This window comes from Melozone crissalis, unplaced genomic scaffold (genome assembly GCF_028551555.1).
Source record: "Melozone crissalis strain CALT ecotype California unplaced genomic scaffold, PUWL_Pcris_2 ptg000002l_1, whole genome shotgun sequence".
NCBI lineage: Eukaryota > Metazoa > Chordata > Aves > Passeriformes > Passerellidae > Melozone > Melozone crissalis.
In genome coordinates, this window is record NW_026535780.1 from 1,422,544 (window position 1) to 1,440,697 (window position 18,154).

The 18,154-nt window shown below is 45.5% G+C and overlaps 1 protein-coding gene across 15 annotated transcripts in view; it reads right to left on the minus strand.

Annotated features, from left to right (window-relative positions):
• Positions 1-295: 295 nt before the first annotated feature.
• ADGRB1 (adhesion G protein-coupled receptor B1) overlaps positions 296-18,154 on the minus strand; it is a 289,741-nt gene continuing 271,882 nt past the window's right edge. For 11 of the 15 annotated variants that reach the window (XM_054284671.1, XM_054285010.1, XM_054285246.1 and 8 more), the window contains 2 exons: positions 17,444-17,548; positions 297-2,111 (listed from right to left, as the gene is read on the minus strand). In XM_054284671.1, the coding sequence (XP_054140646.1) occupies positions 1,914-2,111; positions 17,444-17,548 (303 nt within the window). In that variant the 3' untranslated portion in view covers positions 297-1,913. Of the gene's footprint in view, positions 2,112-17,443; positions 17,549-18,154 lie in introns of all 15 variants that reach the window. The other 4 variants (XM_054284587.1, XM_054284840.1, XM_054285165.1 and 1 more) reach the window with 1 other exon arrangement.

The window sequence follows — 18,154 nt, forward strand, 5'->3', positions numbered from 1 at the left end:
TTTGCATCTTGTACCCATTGGTTATTTTTTCCTAAAAATGTGAGGTTTGGTATTTTTTAATCAAAAGGAGACCCAAGCACAGTAATAATTCAGACCCTGTTCAAGCTTTGCTGCTGTCTGGTGCAATCTGGCCACTCACAAATAGAGGTTTGTCTCTATCCACCTCTAAAACTGGGAGAGTTGGTCCAAACATCAGACAGACAGTGCTGGGAATGACAAAAATAATAAATAAAGTCTGTGTGTAATGCTACTGGGATTTTTTTAATGATAAAAATATTGCATAATACTTTTTGGGGTGGAATGCAGACACCTCTGTTTTTTTTTTGTAAATAACCTTGAGAAATGTTAAATGAAAAATTTTAAATAGTTATGTTTTTTCATAGTGAATGAAAAGACTGCATTTTATGAGGGGGAATGTCCTGCTTTCCTGATCAGCTCCTTCCTTCCTGCAGGACCACAAACCTTCTGCTGGCTCTGGGCAGCAGGGAGGGCGGAGAAGAGCCGGTGAGGGGAAAATAACCAAAACCCAAATGGAATAAAGCAAAACAAAACATTGCAAGGCAGCAGTGAAGGGGCTGTGTATTCCCACCATCCCAAAATTTCCACAGAGCAACTTGCCTTCCACCTTCAGCAGGTGGCATCCTCACCCCATGCCTGAGCAGTCCTACGGCACAGAAAGGCATTCGAAATGACAAGAGCCAAAGAAAGGAAAGGTCTCGGGTTTCAAGTTCTCTTTTTATTGAAGAAAAGAAAAGAAGAAGGAAAAAAATAGATTATTTTGTTTGTTTTTTTTTGTCTGTTTGTTTCCAAGTGGACGTTATTCGTGTTGTCAGTTTGTCTCAATGTCCTAAGGCAACGTCTCTGTTTACCAATATCTCCAGGTACAGTGGCAGATCTGTCTTTCCCTTTTTCTCTCTCTGCCTTCCAGGGAGGGGCAGCTTGGGATAAATTTGAGTCCGAAAGCAAGGACGAATAACAGAACAAAAGAAAAAAAAAAGAAAAAAAAAAAAAGGATGAAGCCAAGAGGACCTTTGCAAGGCCCGTGCTGAGTTTATCTATTTAACAGTCAATGACATGACCTACATTCTTCTTGTTGGTCTTGTTGTCTACCACCTTCCACACTCTCCCTGGAGATGGGGCGAGCAGGATTTGGAGATTTGGAGCTGGTCCTTTCCTCCGCCAGGGAGGGATGAGAGGAGGAATCCCCACCTCTCCTTTTTCCACCTTTCCAACCGTGGGTGACGCCACCATGTCCCTGTCCATGGGGACCTGCTGTGACCGTGCGCCAATGCCAGGTCGTGGCGTGGCACCCAGCAGTGGCAATGTCCTTGTGGCCACTTCTTGGCGTGTCCCATCTCCTTCCTTCTCGGATGAGCTGGCGAGGGAGAGGAGGGAGAGCCAGGGATGTCCCTCCAGGATGGGTCTGCCCCAACCAGGCCACATCCCAGCGAGGCTCCCGCAGGTGTCCCCTCTCGGTGTCCCCAAACGACCCTGATCTTCTGGTGGCTGCTGGGCATCCTTCCACACCTCCCTGTGGCAGAGCAGGAGGGCTCCTGGTGTGCTGCAGTGACCCGAGAACATCTTGGCAGGGTTTGTCCCCTGCAGCCCCTCCCCACCCTCCTCCTCCTCCTCTTCCTCCTCGCTCTCTTCCAGGCTCACTCCTCCAGTCCTGCCTGGGAAAGCTCGTGTTGTCCTGAACCTACAGCTACTATACTCTATAAAGTAATATTCCCCCCTCTCTGCTGAGAACAATACAAAAGTTACTCCATCTTACCAAAGGTTTCAAAAGAAACCAAACACTTCTCTCCCTTGGTTCCGATTTAATTTAATCATTTCTTTAAAACGTGGTTTTGTTTTGTTTGTTTCATTTTGTTTTCCGGAAAAAAAAAAAGTCCTTTTTCTTCCCTTGCAGCTCAGACCTCTGTCTGAAGGTCAATAATGTCTTGTCCCACCAAGGGGATGGTGGCCCCTGTTTTCTCCCACTCTACAGTTTTTAGTTCTAGGGGAGACTGTGCCACAGGTTCGATGTCCTTTTTAACCCATGCTGGCGGGGACTGGACTTTCCTGATGCCTTCCCAGGGCCTCTTGTTTGGTGTCTGCTGTTTTTCTTGCTGCAGGAGGAGGGAAATGTAAGAAAGGAGAGAGAAAGAAAGAAAAGTTAGTGCAAAATGCAAGAAATACCATGATTTTACCTCCTCTTGTATCGACAAATCATTTTGTCCGTGCAGCTTCTCATACAAAATAAAGCGGGGTATCAATGAAAATGACACAGTGTACAAACTGTCTATTTTCAGGAAGAAAATGTTGTTTTTCTTTCCACTGCCACTTCCATTACTTAATGACTGGATATTTCAGCCTTCAGCTGAGGTTTTTGCTGCTGAAAAAAAATGAGTGTTGTTTTGAGAACATCAGATCTTTTTCTACTTCCACAGATGTAGTGACAAGACAATGGGTGACGGCTTTAAGATGAAGGAGGGAATATTTAGATGGAATATTGGGAAGAATCCTTCCCTGTGAGGGTGCTGAGGCCCTGGAATAGTATTCCCAGAGAAGCTGTGGCTGCTCCATCCCTGGAAATGTCCAAGGCCAGGTTGGAAGGGGCTTGGATCAACCTTGGGGAGAGTGGAAGGTGTCCCTGCCCATGCCAGGGGGGTGTAACTATAGGTGGAACTACATGATTTTAGATCCTATAAGATCTATAAGATCTTGAAGAACTATTAAGATCTTTAAAAACTATAAAAAACTATCAAGAACTATAAGATCTTTAAGGTCTCTTCCAACCCAACCCAACCCAACCCATGTGTGAAATCCAGATTACAATGAGCTCTTCCTGAACACCCATTGCATTTGATGCACAGCTATTTGTAGACTCTTTAATTGCAGCAAAACCTGCTCACTGCTCCACCAGGGAACCAAATCCATGCTCCTTGAGGAGCTGGAGCTCAGCTTGGAAGCTGAGAACATTTCCACCAACTCCACACCAAGCCCTGGAGGCTTTATTGACCCTCAGTATCCCCTCAGCACCTCACCATGGATATTGATCTAGAAAATCTTTCCATGTTTTTTCCTGACACGCACCAAGACAAGGCTCTGGGGAGGGCTGAGGGGCTGGAAAATGGGTGTGTTCCACAGTGGGTAGAGAAATGAAAGGTTTTAACTGAGTTGTTCCACTCAACTTCTCCCCTCCAAACACCAGTGATGCTTTTCACACTTAATTATCTGCACAAAAACACTCCAGCACTGGGAAAGAAAAGGCTTCCCTGCATGTGACAGAGCCCTTTTGAGCCACCTGCCAAAGGAGAAGTGGGAAGGGTGGGAGGAAAGGGGTTTGTGGAGGATGACAACAAGGAGGGAAAACCCTGGAGAGAAGGTGAGGAGCCAGATGTGCCACCAGAATGTGTCACAGCTCAAGGATGTCCCCAAAATGCATTGACTGAGGGGAGATGAAGCCACAAAAAGCTGTGGGGTCACTCCAGGATGCTGCTGAGATCTCCATAGGAAACTTCCATCCCCATCTGCTGAAGGCTCATCCAGCAGCCTCAGCTCCTCAGTTTGTCCTTCCCTGAGATGTTTTTGCCAGGCTGTTTGTCCCAGCTCTACACTGCAGTGCTGACAGGAAAGCTGCTGTGGAATTATCCCTGCAGGGGCAGCTTTCCTTGGATCACCCAAGCCAGGAATTCTGCTTGTCCAAACTTTAATGTAAAAATAAGATGTGCTTGAAGTTGGTCCTGCACCTCACTGCTCCCAAGAGGAAGGCTCTGGGTGAGAGTTTTTGGGGATTAGAAGGTGGGGAATGCACAAACCAGGTAAATATCTCCAAGTGAAATGAAAGCATTCTGAAATTATTTTCATTCAAAGGGAGAAAAAGAAGTTTTTAGGTATTTTCAAAGAGAATTGTTGTTTGTTTTTATAAAAATCAGGTTGTGTAAAAGCATTGCTCAAATGTAAACCACTCAATTCTCAATTTCTTGAAATCTACAGCTGAGGTTTTCATTAAACTCTACAATTCAGAACTTTCCTTGTGCTGCTGGTGTTATTCTTACTTTATTCCATGATATAACACGACAATGATTAATACTAATGCCACAGAAAAAATGATAAAATTCGTGATTTATTCCATTCTCTTTTTTGGAATTTATTTCAGAACCACTGCAGCTAAAATTGGAATCTCTTTAACAGTTGTGTGTGTCCTGATGAGACAACCTGGAAGTTTCCTGAAGGGAAATTTCCACCTACAGTGTTTTTAGAAGACCATCAGTCTGCCTAAAAAGATTCAACAGGAAGGAACACAGAAAAATGCACAAATAGAGCAAAAATTGGAATGAAATTAAGTTTCCCAAAAGGTAAAGAAAAACAACCTTGGTCAAAATAGATTTTTTTTCAATGAAAAACATTTTTTTTTCTCCCACCATTGTTGTAATGCCACAAGTTTTGAAAGCTACTGATGTCCACAGCTGTATTAGAGAGCAGCACAAGTGATCTTATGCATGAAGTTCATAAATAATTTGTTTTTTCCCCTCAAACAAGCGCCCTTTTTTGATGGCATTATTTATGGCCACCTTCAGCACCAGGTTCTGTTTGCAGCCAACGCCTGTTTTAGCAGTCTGTCTCCATCTGCCACACTCCCGACCTTCAGCCTCTCCTTCATGCTGGGAGGATGCTCCCAGATCTGATCCTGCACCCTGAACGTGACCAGAAACCTCAGAGCCTTCCCTGCCATGGGCCAGTGAGCAAGAGGAGCTGCAAACACAGGGAGGGAACAGAAATTGAAGGAAAAAACCCCAAAAACCCGACAAAATACAAAAATGATGAGCTCACACCTACAGCAGTGGCCTCTGATCAGTCCTGTCACTGGGGAACACCACCTAAGGGTGACAATAATTATTCAAATCCCAGATATTAAATGTTGTGAGATGCTGAGAAGAGAAAAAATTAAGAAATCAAGAGAGAATGAAACAGGAAATATTATTCTGGCAGTGAACAGCTCCATTCTGCACCTGCATCTTGAATATTCTGGACACTCAGTGGGCTTCCTGAGAGAAGGACAAAGGGAAAATGATGAATGTGGCCAGTTTCCAGCCATGCATAAAGTTATAGAGATGTCCTGAGGGAGGGAAGATTGCAAACTCCCACTTTCAGGCCTTAAAAGAGATTATGGCTGGATGTAAAAGAGGTTTGTGAAACTCTGAGAGGCCTGTGGATGATAGGAATGGACCACTGATGGTGGGGAATTGGGATAAACTCTTCCAACAAAGGAACTCCAGAGCACCAAGGACTGAGCCCATAGTGCCCAGTCTACCTCCAGACCACTTTTCCACAGCTCTCTGTCCATCCTGAAAACTTCCAAACTCATGAAAAGCACATGGAAACACTCACAAAACCAGCATCCATTCGGTGCTATCCAGGGAAGTGACACCACTCTGCATCAAGGGGTCTCTGGGCACAAATTCCTGCAGTTTTGGGGATCTTTTTGAAGATGCATCACCACAGCCTGGCCCTTTTATTATTCCAAGCTCCTTTTCACTCTGCCATGGAGAGGAGGCAGAAACTGCCCTTGGGTCTGACCCCACATGGTGATTTCCATCCTCCTTATCAGTGTGATATCCACCCATGACTGTGGTGGGCTTAGTGACTCCAGGGGTGTTTATTCACAGTTAGAAGATGAAAAAGAGCTCTGGAAAATGAAGAAATGAACAAGGCAGACTTGCTTTTAGTTCTGCATTTCTCAGGGAAGGACCAGGCTCCTCTGGTGGGGCTGTGAGGGAGGTGCTGGCTGCAGGAGGACTCAGTGCCCACTGGGATTTCTGAGCAGGTTAATCAGCCTGGCAGAGCTCTGGGAAGGATGCTGGGAGACAAAAGAAAATCTCCTCTTGGCACAGAAAACCCTGGGAATTGGTAGCAGCCTCCTGGGAACAGCTCCCCTTTTCTTTCCCTCCATATGGAAAAAAAGTTTTTATGGGGTCTTGGCCAGTTGAGCAGCACAGAGAAACAGGGCACTGGGCTCATGCTCCAACCCTGGAATTTCCCTCCAGCTTCACTGTGGGGTCTTTGCAATCCTTGCAGACAGGAGGGAAAACTGAGCTGTGCACAGAAAAGAAAGAAATCCTGGAGAGAGGGATGTGTAATCTGGCTGGAAAAGGCACTGGAGCTGGCTCAGTGCCTCTGAGACAGCCAGGGCTGGCCCCAGACAGGGGCTGAGAGCACCAGGAGCCAGGGACAGAGCCATCACTCTGGCCTGACACAGCCCAGGAGCTCCTGGGAAGGAGGGAAATGTTTATCAGACCCTGCCTGGTGCCAGGGTTGTGGAGGGGAAAAAAAAAAGGGTGGGAAAGGAGGAAGCACCCACACTCAGAGCTGGGGTAAAACCAGCTCCAGACTGGAGGTGTTCATCATCCTGCTGGCACTGGGAGTCTCCTTCATTCAGCCCTGACTTTCATTTTAGCTGCAAATTTTCAAGGTGGAGGGAGGGGATTTGGGATAAAAGGTGTTTAGGGTGCAGTGCCAAGAAAACCCCCAAATCTCTGACAAAAACAGTACAAGTGCATTGAGATAATCCACACATCCTTCTGCTGGAGCTGGTCCTGGCAGAGTCACCTGTGCTGGACTTGTGAAGGTGTGGAAAGGTGATGGTGGTGAGTCCTTACCCTGGGTCTTCAGGGAATCATCACAAAATCACAAAATGGTTTAGGTGGGAAGGGACCTTAAAAATCATCTCATTCCAGCACCTGCCCTGGGCAAGGACACCTTCCACTATCCCAGCGTGCTCCAAGCTTTGTCCAACCTGGCCTTGGACACTTCCAGGGGTCCAGGGGCAGTCACAGCTTCTTTGGGCAACCTGTGCCAGGGCCTCAGCACTCTCACAGGGAAGAATTCCTTCCCAATATCCCAATATCTAAATCTTCCCAAATACCCAATATCTAACCCTGACCTCTGTCAATTCAAAGCCATTCGCTCTTGTCTTTTCCCTCCATCCCTTGTGCCAAGTCCCTCTCCAGCACTCCTGGGGCCCCTTCAAGCACTGGAAAAGAGCTCTGAGGTTTCCCTGGAGCCTTCTCTTCCCCAGGCTGGACAATCCCAATTTTCTCAGCCTTTCCTCACAGCAGAGCTGCTCCATCCCTCTGATCATCTTGGTGCTCCACATCCTTCCTGTGCTGGGATCCCAGAACTGGACAAAAGGTTCCAGGTGGAGTCTGACCAGAGCAGTTTTGAGGGGCAGAATCCCCTCCCTCACCCTCCACATTTTCCTGTACTGTCTCCAGGAGTCCAGGCTGGCTTCATCCCAAGCTCCTGTATCCCAGCTCTTTTCCTTAGGAGCAGCATCCCTGCAGTGCATAAATACAGCCCAAGAGTCTGCTGTGAGGCACAGCCTGGATCTCCCACTCATGAACTGCTCAGGCTGCTCAAGACGCATCTCCCTGTGTTTGTTTTGTGGGGTTTTTCTTTGGTTTTTTGTTAATTTTTATTTTTTAACAGCCAGTTTTTATGGTTACCCTGAATAACCTGAGGAGCAGCTCAGAGCCTTCCGCTGAGCTCTTTGTGATAACTTCCCTGGAACTCCCTCCCACGCTGCTTTCCTTGCCTCTGGTGTCAGTCTGAAGGATATTTCATGACCCAAATGGTCTCTCCCCACCACATGAAGGACCAGGATGAAGTTATTCAGAGTGTAGAGCAGGGAATTTGAAGGATAAATGTGGCTCACGCTCGTCTAATCCATCTTCGGATCAATGTCGATGAAAAGTGATTAGAAAATGGGAAAGCTGTCTTGCTTCTTTAAAGAATGATAAATTTTCCTTTCCTTCTCAAAAACAAGCAGCTGCAGTTCTTTCATTTAATGCTACTGAACTACAAAGATTATGCTTTTTCTTTTTTTTTTTCCCTTTTCATTTAGGAGAAAAGCAAAATAAAAGGAAGTGGCTGGCTTTGTTCAGAATTTCATTAAATTAAATAGGGAAAAAAAAGTAAAAATAATTTGTGGCTTTAAATTGGAGATCAGTTAGGAAACTTGAAATACCCAACATTTGCTGGGCCATAAAAATATGTGTTCTGCTTCTGTATTCCCTGAAGTTCATCCATCCTGAAGGAGTGGCTGTGAGACAAATTCTAGCGAGGCCAAACAGCTGAAGGTGAACAGGCTCTGGATCAAGGAAGTCTTTTATTGACTCCAGAAAAGCCTGAAGGCTGCACAGAACACCTGTGGTCCCAGCAGCATGAGGAACAGGCTGTTTTCCAGAGCATCCTTGCTGTTAATCCAGCTGGTCCAATCCCAAACTTTTTTGGGACAATGCTTGTGGTCTGTGAAGAGCCCACCTGGAGGACTAAATTCCCTAAAATGCTGAAAATTCTCAAAGCTGCCTCATGGGGGCAACTGGGGATCCAGGAGGGGATCAAGAGTACTCAAAGTAAAATTGTTCATAGAGTCTTTTATTTGGACTATATAAAGAATTGTTAATACTTCAGAGTATAAAAACCCAGGAGTTTCAATGAGCTTGTGGCACTGCCTGGTGTTGGAGCAGAGGATACAGGGAACAGATTTCTCTGGGACAAATTTTGTCCCCTAATTGTTGGGACAAAAGGTGCTGGATGATCTGCAGGAGGAGGTGAACTTTTGATTGATGGTGTATTTTGATACCTGGGAGCTGGCAGATGGTTTATGGCTGACTGAATTAAGATTTGACGTCATTTTCATAACAGAATTTATTGCGGTAATTATCAGACTTTATGCAGAGCTCCTCCCTACAAAAGCTTTGCTAATTGGTCTGTAAAAATTTGCCTTTAAGCAGTGCAGGGAGGATGAAAGATGTGACACAGAGACACCCTTCCCAAAAGTGGAGCTTCCCTTGCAGAGGGACACCCAGCCAGCAGATTCCCAATGTTCCAATTCCTGTAGCAGAGCACACCAGGGAGACACAGCCCTGCCTGGGGACGAGCTGCAATATCCATCAATATTCATAAAATCACAGAATTATAGAGTCAGGGAATGGATTGGGTTGGAAGGGACATTAAGGTCATTTCATCTCACCCCCTGTCATAGGCAGGGACACTTTTCACTGTCCCAGGATGCTCCAAGCCCTGTCCAACCTGGCTTTGGACTATTCCAAGGATGGGGCAGCCACAGCTTCTCTGAGAACCTGTGCCAGGGCCTCACCACCCTCACAGGGAAAAAAATTCTTCCCAATATTTAATCTAAACCCGCCCTCTGTCATCTTCAAACCCTTTGCCCTTTTGCTGTGACTCCATGGTCCTTTTTTCCCAACACTCCATTAGGTTGCCCAAGCCAGTGCTGGTGGAATGGGCAAATCTCCAGATGCCCAAAGAGGAAACCTCAGAAAAATCTCATTGTGAGAAAAGAAAGTGAGGAATCAAGACAGAAGCACTGTCCAGAAGGAAATAAGGAAAAGTTAGGAAGAAAAAAACTTTATATCTTTTTAAAATCGGATTTGGAGCAGGCGCTTTTCAGGATCAACAGAGATTTGGGATGGGACTTGAGAGCTGTGGTTTTTCCCAGAGAAGCTGTGGCTGCCCCATCCCTGGAAGTGTCCAAGGCCAGGTTGGACAGGGTTTGGATCAACCTGGGATAGTGGAAGGTGTCCCTGCCCATGGGATGAGATGATCTTTAACGTTCTTTCCAATACAAACCACTCTGTGATTCTATGAATCACAAACTGAGTCCAGATCCTGCATGTGAGCTGCAGGACAGGAGCCAAAGCCATTCCAGCTGCAGGGAGCTGAATGTGGCAGGGAGCTCATCAACATGGAGGAGAAAATCCAAGGAATTTGCAGAGCTCTGTCCAGCGCTGACCTCGGCACACGCAAAGAGCTGCTGTTTAAAATGAATGCCAAGCCAGATGCTGGCAGGAAAAGAGGAATATGGATGTGATTCCAGCTTCTCTAATGGAGCTGGATCAAAAGGATTCCTGCTGAGGGGGAAGCAGGAGCACCACTTCCAGTGCTATCAAAGCACAGGAGAAGCAAAACCTTGGCTTTTTTAAAAGCCTACAAAACCACAGACCCCTCTCAATGGCCAGCCTAAACTCAGGAATTTCTTTAGCAATTAACTCCCAGGGAGCAGCAGCGTTGGAGATGTTAAACCCTGAGAACACAGATCTGCACAGGAAAAATATTTCCTGTGTAGTACAAAGCAGCTTGAAAATAACCACTACCCTGCTTTAATGTGAAGAACTCTCTGCTACAAGAATTCAAAGCTGGGTAACTCTGTGTATTTAGGAGGAAAAAGGGGAAGAAATTGTGTGGTGGAGCTGGCAGTCTGCCAGGCAAAGGTCAGGCTTTGAAAGGGAGAAACAAACTTGCAGCACGGTTTTCCAACAATGGCGTTTTTTTTCTTTTTTTTTTTTTTTTGGTAGCAATTGGGGAGGTAAAGAAGGAGTCAAAGTGATGGGAGTGATTAGGAAGGAAGGACTCTGCTGTCTGAGTCAGTCCCAAGCTAACATTCCAATATACATCCAAAACCTCCCTTATAGAAAGTGAGATTTATAATCCACGTGGAAGCCACTCACTGTTTATTGCAGCCTTAAAAATGAGGGTTTGGGGCATCCCAGACACCAAGAAAGCTTTAAATTTCCATCAGGATGCCTGGTGGGGGTGGCTGGGCATTTTGATGCAAATCCTGCTGTGCTTGTCTCCAAGTCTTTGGTTCCTTTGATGCTTCCTGGTTGCAAATAAGCTGTCAGGGGGATAAATATTCCACACACACAGGGCTCATTCAGTTTTTGTCTCAGGGGTTGCACCAGCTTCCAGTTTGGTCTGGGATTAAATGGAAGGGCAACAGTGTGAAACCTCCACAGGTTTGGGAGGAGGGCGAGCACAGCAGACCAGCTGTTCCTGAGGTGCTATTTTTAGATTCTTCCGTCTCTTCGGGTGGTCAGAGAACATCTGTCCCAAATTCCAGCCAAACATGAGCAAAAAATTCCTGCCTACAACCCCAACATTTTCTTCTGAGTTAGGAAAAGAATCACCTCCACCTTCCTTGCTTCACCTGAAGTTGAAGACTGCAAGAGAAAAAAAATTGACCACAGAATATCCAGAGTGGGAAAGGTCCTGCCAGGATCATGGTAAGGTCATACAGAGATCAATCAGTGCATTAAAAACCTGAGTTTTCAGCTTGGCTGTCATCAGATCTTGCTGGATGTCCTCCTACTCCAATCTTAATTCCCTAGTATGGAAAAATTAACTTTGGGAAATAATGTCTACACCTCTGAGCAGTCCATACAGCCACAAATCAGAGAATCCCTGAATGGTTTGGATTGGAAGGGATCTTAAATATTGCCTCATTCCACCCTCTGCAATGGGCAGGGACACCTTCCACTATCCCAGGTTACTCCAAGCCCTGCCCAACCTGACCTTGGACACTTCCAGAGATGAAACATCCAAAGCTCCTCTGGGCAACCTGCCAGGACCTCACAGGGATGAACTTTTCCCCAATATCCCATCTAAATGTCCCTCCTTCAGCTCCTAAATCGTCAGATTTTAAGGAAACACCAAGAGAAGAATGGGATGAAAGAACAGATTTTCAATCTCTTAGGAAAAAGGGAGGAAAATTCAACCATCACGTTTTATTTATTGTTGAGAATTTCTCCAGCTTCGAGGGTAAAATATGGTTTTTAGAACCCCTTTTAGAGGGGTTTTCAGCCATCACACAAAGGTTTCTACAAGCACATGCTCCTTTTTAGGAGCAGCACATGTGGTCACACTCAAAGCCATTTTGCATGTGACCATGTTTTTATGCTGCAGGGAAGAGGTGGCCAAGGCTTGAGCACCACCAGGATGTGCGGTCCTGTGTGCTTTGAACATGGATCCTGCTGGAAAATGTGATTTTAACCAGGAATAGTTGAGGGTGCTTCCAGTGGGGGCATTTTAGAGTTGAGGTACAGACAAAAGATTCTCCATGCCACATGGAATAAATTTTATGTAATAAACTGGGAAAGAAAACATGGAAAAATTCATGTTCATTCCTCAAAGGAGGGAAATTCTTTATTATTGTACTCTGAGGCTCAACTTAGTTCACCATTAGGAATTTGCTTTGATTTCCAGCAAAATAACTGTAGTGAAACGATAACTCTGGCCAGTGCCACATCCCTGGGAATGCCTGGTATATGAGCAAGATTCAGACCTGACTGGCATTCCAGGAATTACCCTGCTTCCCATAATTCTCTGACATACCAGCCCCACTCATTAGGAAGCTGATGGGAGTGGGAACACCCCAATCCCAGTGGGATGTGGATTAGGACTCCTCAACCACAGGTTGATGGAAAAGCAGAATTCCTCCCCAAACCTGTCGCCATTTAAAATTCCCTATAACTCAAGTCTCTCTTCTCAAGGGATTGGACAAGAGGAAATGTGCTCAAGTTGTGCCAGGGGAGGTTTAGGCTGGATATTAGGAAAAATTTCTTCACTGAAAGGGTGGTCAAGAGAGCTGGAATATTGAATATTGGGACAGGTGCCCAGGGAAGTGCTGGAGTCACATCCTGGAAGGAATTTTTAGTTGTGACACTTTGGGACACAGTTTAGTGGTTGGACTGGATGATTTTAGAGGTATTTTTCAACCTTAATGATTCTGTGAGTTCCTGATCATGTTTCTAGCTCTGCCAGTTATTTCTCTGGGACAGTGAACAAAGGACATTTTTCTTTCTCAAGTGTACATAGCACTAACATTTATCCCAAGTTTCCATCTGTCAGGATACCTAAAAAGGAGGAACACATGTGCTTGTATAAACCTTTGTGTCATGGCTGAAAACCCCTCTAAAATGAGTTCTGAAAATCCTATTTTACCCTCAAAGCTGGAGAAATTCTCAACAATAAATAAAATGTGACGGTTGAATTGTCCATCCTTTTTCCTAAAGAGACTGAAAATCTGCTCCTTCATCCCATTCTTCTCTTGGGTGTTTTTCCTTAATATCTGACAATTTAGGAGTTCATGTGAAAGGAGCTTGTGTTTAGTGTGACATGGTAAGTGCACTAGAGCACTGTGTGGATGGCAATTTACAATAAAATCCCTAAAAAACTGATCCCTAAAATGTCCAGCACCATTCCTAGGAATCCACATGATGCCTGTCCTGTGCAGACATTTAATTCCAGTTTCATCTGCACTTTTCTGACCTTGGAGCTGAGGGAGGAGAGAGGAACAGCAAGAGCCGGACAAGCATTGTATCCTGGAAAGGACTGAGGACAATGGGACGTGCTGCCAGGAGAGGCTGGGAAAATGCCAGGCCTTGGAGAGAGACTTGGGAGCTTGACTTTGTGGTTGTTTATTTAAAAGGGAAATCAGAGAGAACAGCAATGCAGGCAGATGGAGCAGATCCAAGAAATATCCCTTCTGCTCTGGGATGAGGAGGGGTTCAGGGGGACTCCAGGATCCTGCCATGACCTTGCTCATGCCCACAAGGCACAGAGCTTTCTGCTGGTTAAGGAATTTTTGGATTCATGTCTGTCTTGCATTGAAAGATTTAGCTGGGGGTGTGTATTCTATTCCCATCTGTTAGAGGTGGGGCTGTTATCTTCTGTTAATTGGGCAGTTTTTCTTTATCTCTTCCACAACCAATCCTCCCTCCAGGAGATCTCTGTTGTTAATGGGCCAGTGAGTTTCCCTGCATGGCTGATAAAATTTCATCATCCCACTGGGAGATGCTCCATCCAGGGGGAGGAGCCAAACATTCCTAATGGGATATAATCAGAGGTTTGGAAACACCACAGCAGCCTTTGCCCACTGTATTCCCAGAGGAGCAGCTTTGTTCCTAACTGGATTCCCAGAGGAAGACCAGGCCCATCTACACCACCCCTGGACCTTCAGAGGGAAACCTCACTCTTTTACAGGATCCCTGCTCCAACAGAACCACAACTGGCACTGCAGGAGGGCTGAGCCACCATGGAATGGGACTGTGCCACCACCCTGACCCACAGGGTGTCAGCTCCTGTTCTGACTCTGTCAGTGGTTTGTTTTCTTTTTTCTATTTTTTGTAAAACTACAATGCAATAGCATTTGTATTTTTAATTTTTCTAGTAAAGAATTGTTATTTCCTACTCCCATATCTTTGCCTTAGAGGCCCTTAATTTCAAAACTGCAATAATTTGGAGGGAGGGGGTTTACATTTTTGATTTCAAGGAAGGCTCCTGCCTTCCTTAGCAGACAACTGTCTTTTAAACCAAGATAATGTCATGTAAGGGGTTGGGATAGGTCCAGGTTGCTCTGCAGTGCACATGAAAGCCAGACTCACACTAAGGTTTGTTTTATCACTGCCACCAGGAGAAGCACTCCATCGTTTTATAACCTAAACACACATGAAAGGGAAAACATCCTTTTGTTGTTCCTTTAATCCCTGTTATCTGCTCTTTGCCTTCTCAGGGCAAGCTGAAGATGGGGCCTGAGTTCCAATGGGGTTCTTAGCAACAAATGGTAGAAAAAAGGATGAAAAAACCCTGTTTGACTTTTTATTGCTTTGGATATTTTTTAAACCAATACTCACTCCTGACTTGCCAATCCTGCTCTTCACAAGCTCCCCCTCTCTTATGACATCCAAAAGAAAATTCCCAGCTTGAAAAAGATTCAGTCAATACGCAAAAGCCACCTTCAGAACCTCCTTCAGCATCTCAAAGCTCTTTGATGCTGACAGCGGCAACTTTAATTCTACATAGATGCATCTCTGAAATGCTAAAACCTTCCCAATCTATAAACCTCCCCTGCAAATAGACCACAGATTAGCTTTTACACCGCATTGAAGCATTTTTTGGGTTTACAGCTGCATCATACTAAAATAACTGAAAAAAAAAAACCCCAAGAGGTGACACTGAGTGAGACACATTGGGATTCTGGGCCAGGCAGGATTCTTTGATCTGAACCTGAAGACCCACTGCCTTTCACTCTGTTACACTAGGCAGCCCATAATAACACCTTGCCACATGCAATATAAATAGGATTTGCTGGGGTAACATCTCTGGACTTCAGCACAGCAATGTGGGGTCAGAACACATGTAAGAATGTACCCCGTGTTGACAGAGTGACAAAATTATCCTTTGTCTCCTAAAAAAGGAAAAAAGCCCAGATGTTTCTTTCCTCAATTAGGTGAAAAGACACGTCATAGGACCTTGGGGATTTCACCTTAAACTTAAGGATAGCCAATTGGACAGAAGCCAAAAAGTCTCACCAAAGCAATTTACTAGAAAAAGAAGAGAACAAAGAAACTAATCGCTTTTGTGAGGTGTTTTACTAAGAACAAGAACCTCTTGCCTTGGCTCAGTTTTTCTCTGTAAAGAGTTTTGTTATTTTGCCTTTTATTAAAACTTTTCTGTTTCCAACACTGCCACAGAAGCCATCCTGCTGATTTTATGCCATCTGAAGTGACAGAGCTGCCTCGGGTATGATATAAATCTCCAAGAGCTTTGGAGACCTAGCTCGAAGAGACCTAGCTCGAAGAGACCCTTATATCAAACACAGACCAAAGGCTCTGTAGTGCTCTGCTTCCATCCAAAAAACCCCAAACTTCTTGTTCCATCACCCTCTGAGCTCTGCTCTTGCCTCCAAGGGAGTCTCATCAAAATAAACCCCACCAGTGCCACATCTGCCACATTGCAGGGGGGTACTACATCCTGGATCTGTTTTAGGATCATGGAATTCCTGAGGTTGGAAACGACCTCCAGGATCACCAATCCAACTGTTAACCCAGCAGGGGTGCTACATCCTGGATCTGTTTTAGGGTCATGGAATTCCTGAGGTTGGAAAATACCTCCAAGACCACCAATCCAACTGTTAACCCAGCACTGCCAAGGCCACCACTAAACCGTGTCCCCAGGTGCCACATCTACACGGTTTCTGAACACTTCCAGGGATGGTGATTCCACCACTTCTCTGGGGCAGCCTCCTCCAATGCTTGGCCACCCTTTCACTGCACAAATTTTTCCAAATATCCAATCTGAACTTCCCCTGGTGCAAGTGGAGCTGCTTCATCTTGTTCTATCACTTTTTACCTGGGAGAGAACACTGACTCACCTGGCTTCAACCTCCTGTCAGGGAGTTCTAGAGAGCAGAAGGTCCCCCCTGAACTTCCTTTTCTCCAGGCTGAGTTCCCCCAGCTCCCTCAAGTGCTCCTCACCAGACTCATACTCCAGACCCTTCTCCATCTTTGTTGCCCTCCTCTCCCCAGCCCCTCAATGTCTTTCTTGTCATGAGGGGCTTTGATTACAAATCACCAAGAATTGTTATAATTAGCTCACCTTGCCTCTTTTCTGAGTGCAGGAAATTTAATTTCTTACTGTCAGCCTGGCTCTGCTGCTTGTTTTTCTCTTCAGCTGGAGCTGTAAGAATTCCTTGCAGCCCTTCAGTCCTTGTCCAGCTGTTGGAAGGTGCCATCTGCCTGCTCTTCCTTATTTTATTAATTACAACATCAATTATTACAAAGGCTGCTGATAATTTTTTCCAGTCCCAGATCTCTGCCCCTATGAAAGGCTGAAAGGTCCTTCCCTGAGTCTGTCTCAGGGAAGGACTCCTTGAAAGGAGTCCCCTTTTCCCTAGAACTTTGCTCCTGGATATCACAGGACCACAGAATGCTTTGGGTCAGAAAAGACTATAAAAACAATCTCAATCCAACCCCCTGCCATGAGCAGGGACATCTTGCACCATTCCAGGCTGCTCCAAACCCTGTCCAAGCTGGCCTTGGACACTTCCAGGGATAGGACAGACACAGGGCAACCTGTGCCAGAGCCTCAGCACCCCCAGAGGGAAGAATTTCTTCCCAATATTCCATCTAACCCTACTCTCTTTCAGGTTGAAGCCTTCGCCCCTTGTTGGCTGTCACACTCTTGTCACTACATGACCTTGTCAAAGTCCCTCCCCAGCTCCTGTAGGGACTGAAAGGCCACAATAAGCTCATCTAGGAGTCTTCTCCAGGCTGAATAATCCCAATTTTCTCAGCCTTTCCTCATAGGAAAGATGTTCCAGCCCTTGGAGAACCTTTATGACTTCTCTGGACCTGCTCATTTCCACATGCTCAGGTGATCAGCTGTCACAAATAACCTACATTTAAAAGTCTCCCCAAAATGTGCTCCCAACACCACACCTTAAATCCCACTGCTGTGGCCATCCTAAATATCCCATCACTGCCACCTTGGCCTCTGCCTCAGCCGCACAAGGGAGGGAAAAATGCTTCTCCTCTTTCTGCCCTCTCCACTTTCCACCCAGATTTCCTCATGGTCATCCCAATTTCCAGTTACTACCCAGGAGTGGATGAATAGGGCACAAAGGGATGACCTGGAAGGAAATGCCAAGGACAGACAAAGGGAAAACAACACCATGGACAGATATAGGGACAGACATCCTCCTTCTGGGCTGTGTGTGGTGCGTGTGTGTTTTTTGCAACGTGCGTGGTCAAAACCCAATTTCCTGAATTTTCCCATGTTCCTGCTGGCAGCAGGGGGCTTCTGGAAATGTCTGACTAACCTTGCTGTCCGTTGTTGGAGACTCCTTCTCCTTCTCTGCGTGCTGGAGTTTTCTGTTCAGGTCCTGGAACATGTCTTGGTGACGTTTCCTTGTGTGCATGATTTTCTGGAGCAAACACAAAGGGCCACAGGTCAGTAAACCCTGTTCATCAGGAGCACATCTTCCCCCCAGAGTTACATTATTTAACCCCAGCTCTGTCTTCCTGCAGGTGCTTAAAGTAACTTCAGTATTTACTGAGGACCCACTGCAGTACAGCCTTTATTTTCAAGGTGAGATGGTGGGAGAAAGTGGAAAATACTAATTTTTGATGTAAAAAAACCCCTGAAACTTGCAACAATCAAATTTTTATGCTGCAGAATTTGAGCTTGACAGTCAATGTCCTAAGGAAGGTTTGCTGCCCTCTTTAAGTGATACCTGTCCCCATGCCCAACATTTCCTCAGTTTGTCACTTCTGAAAATGTATTCAGAGCTCACCCAAACATGTAGAATTCAGGTAATTTCATTAGAAACTGTTCCACAATCTCATTTTCTTTTAATTTGACCAGTCTGCATTTCACTTCTACCTAGTGCTGCCCAGAAGGAGAGGCAGGACAATTTCTAGAAGGATTTCCCTTTCCATGTATAAGCAGGCTAAATATGGATTTCATGCGCTCTGGCAAGCGCATGAAATTGGATAATTGGAGATTGTGGCTCAAAAAATTTGGGACCAAC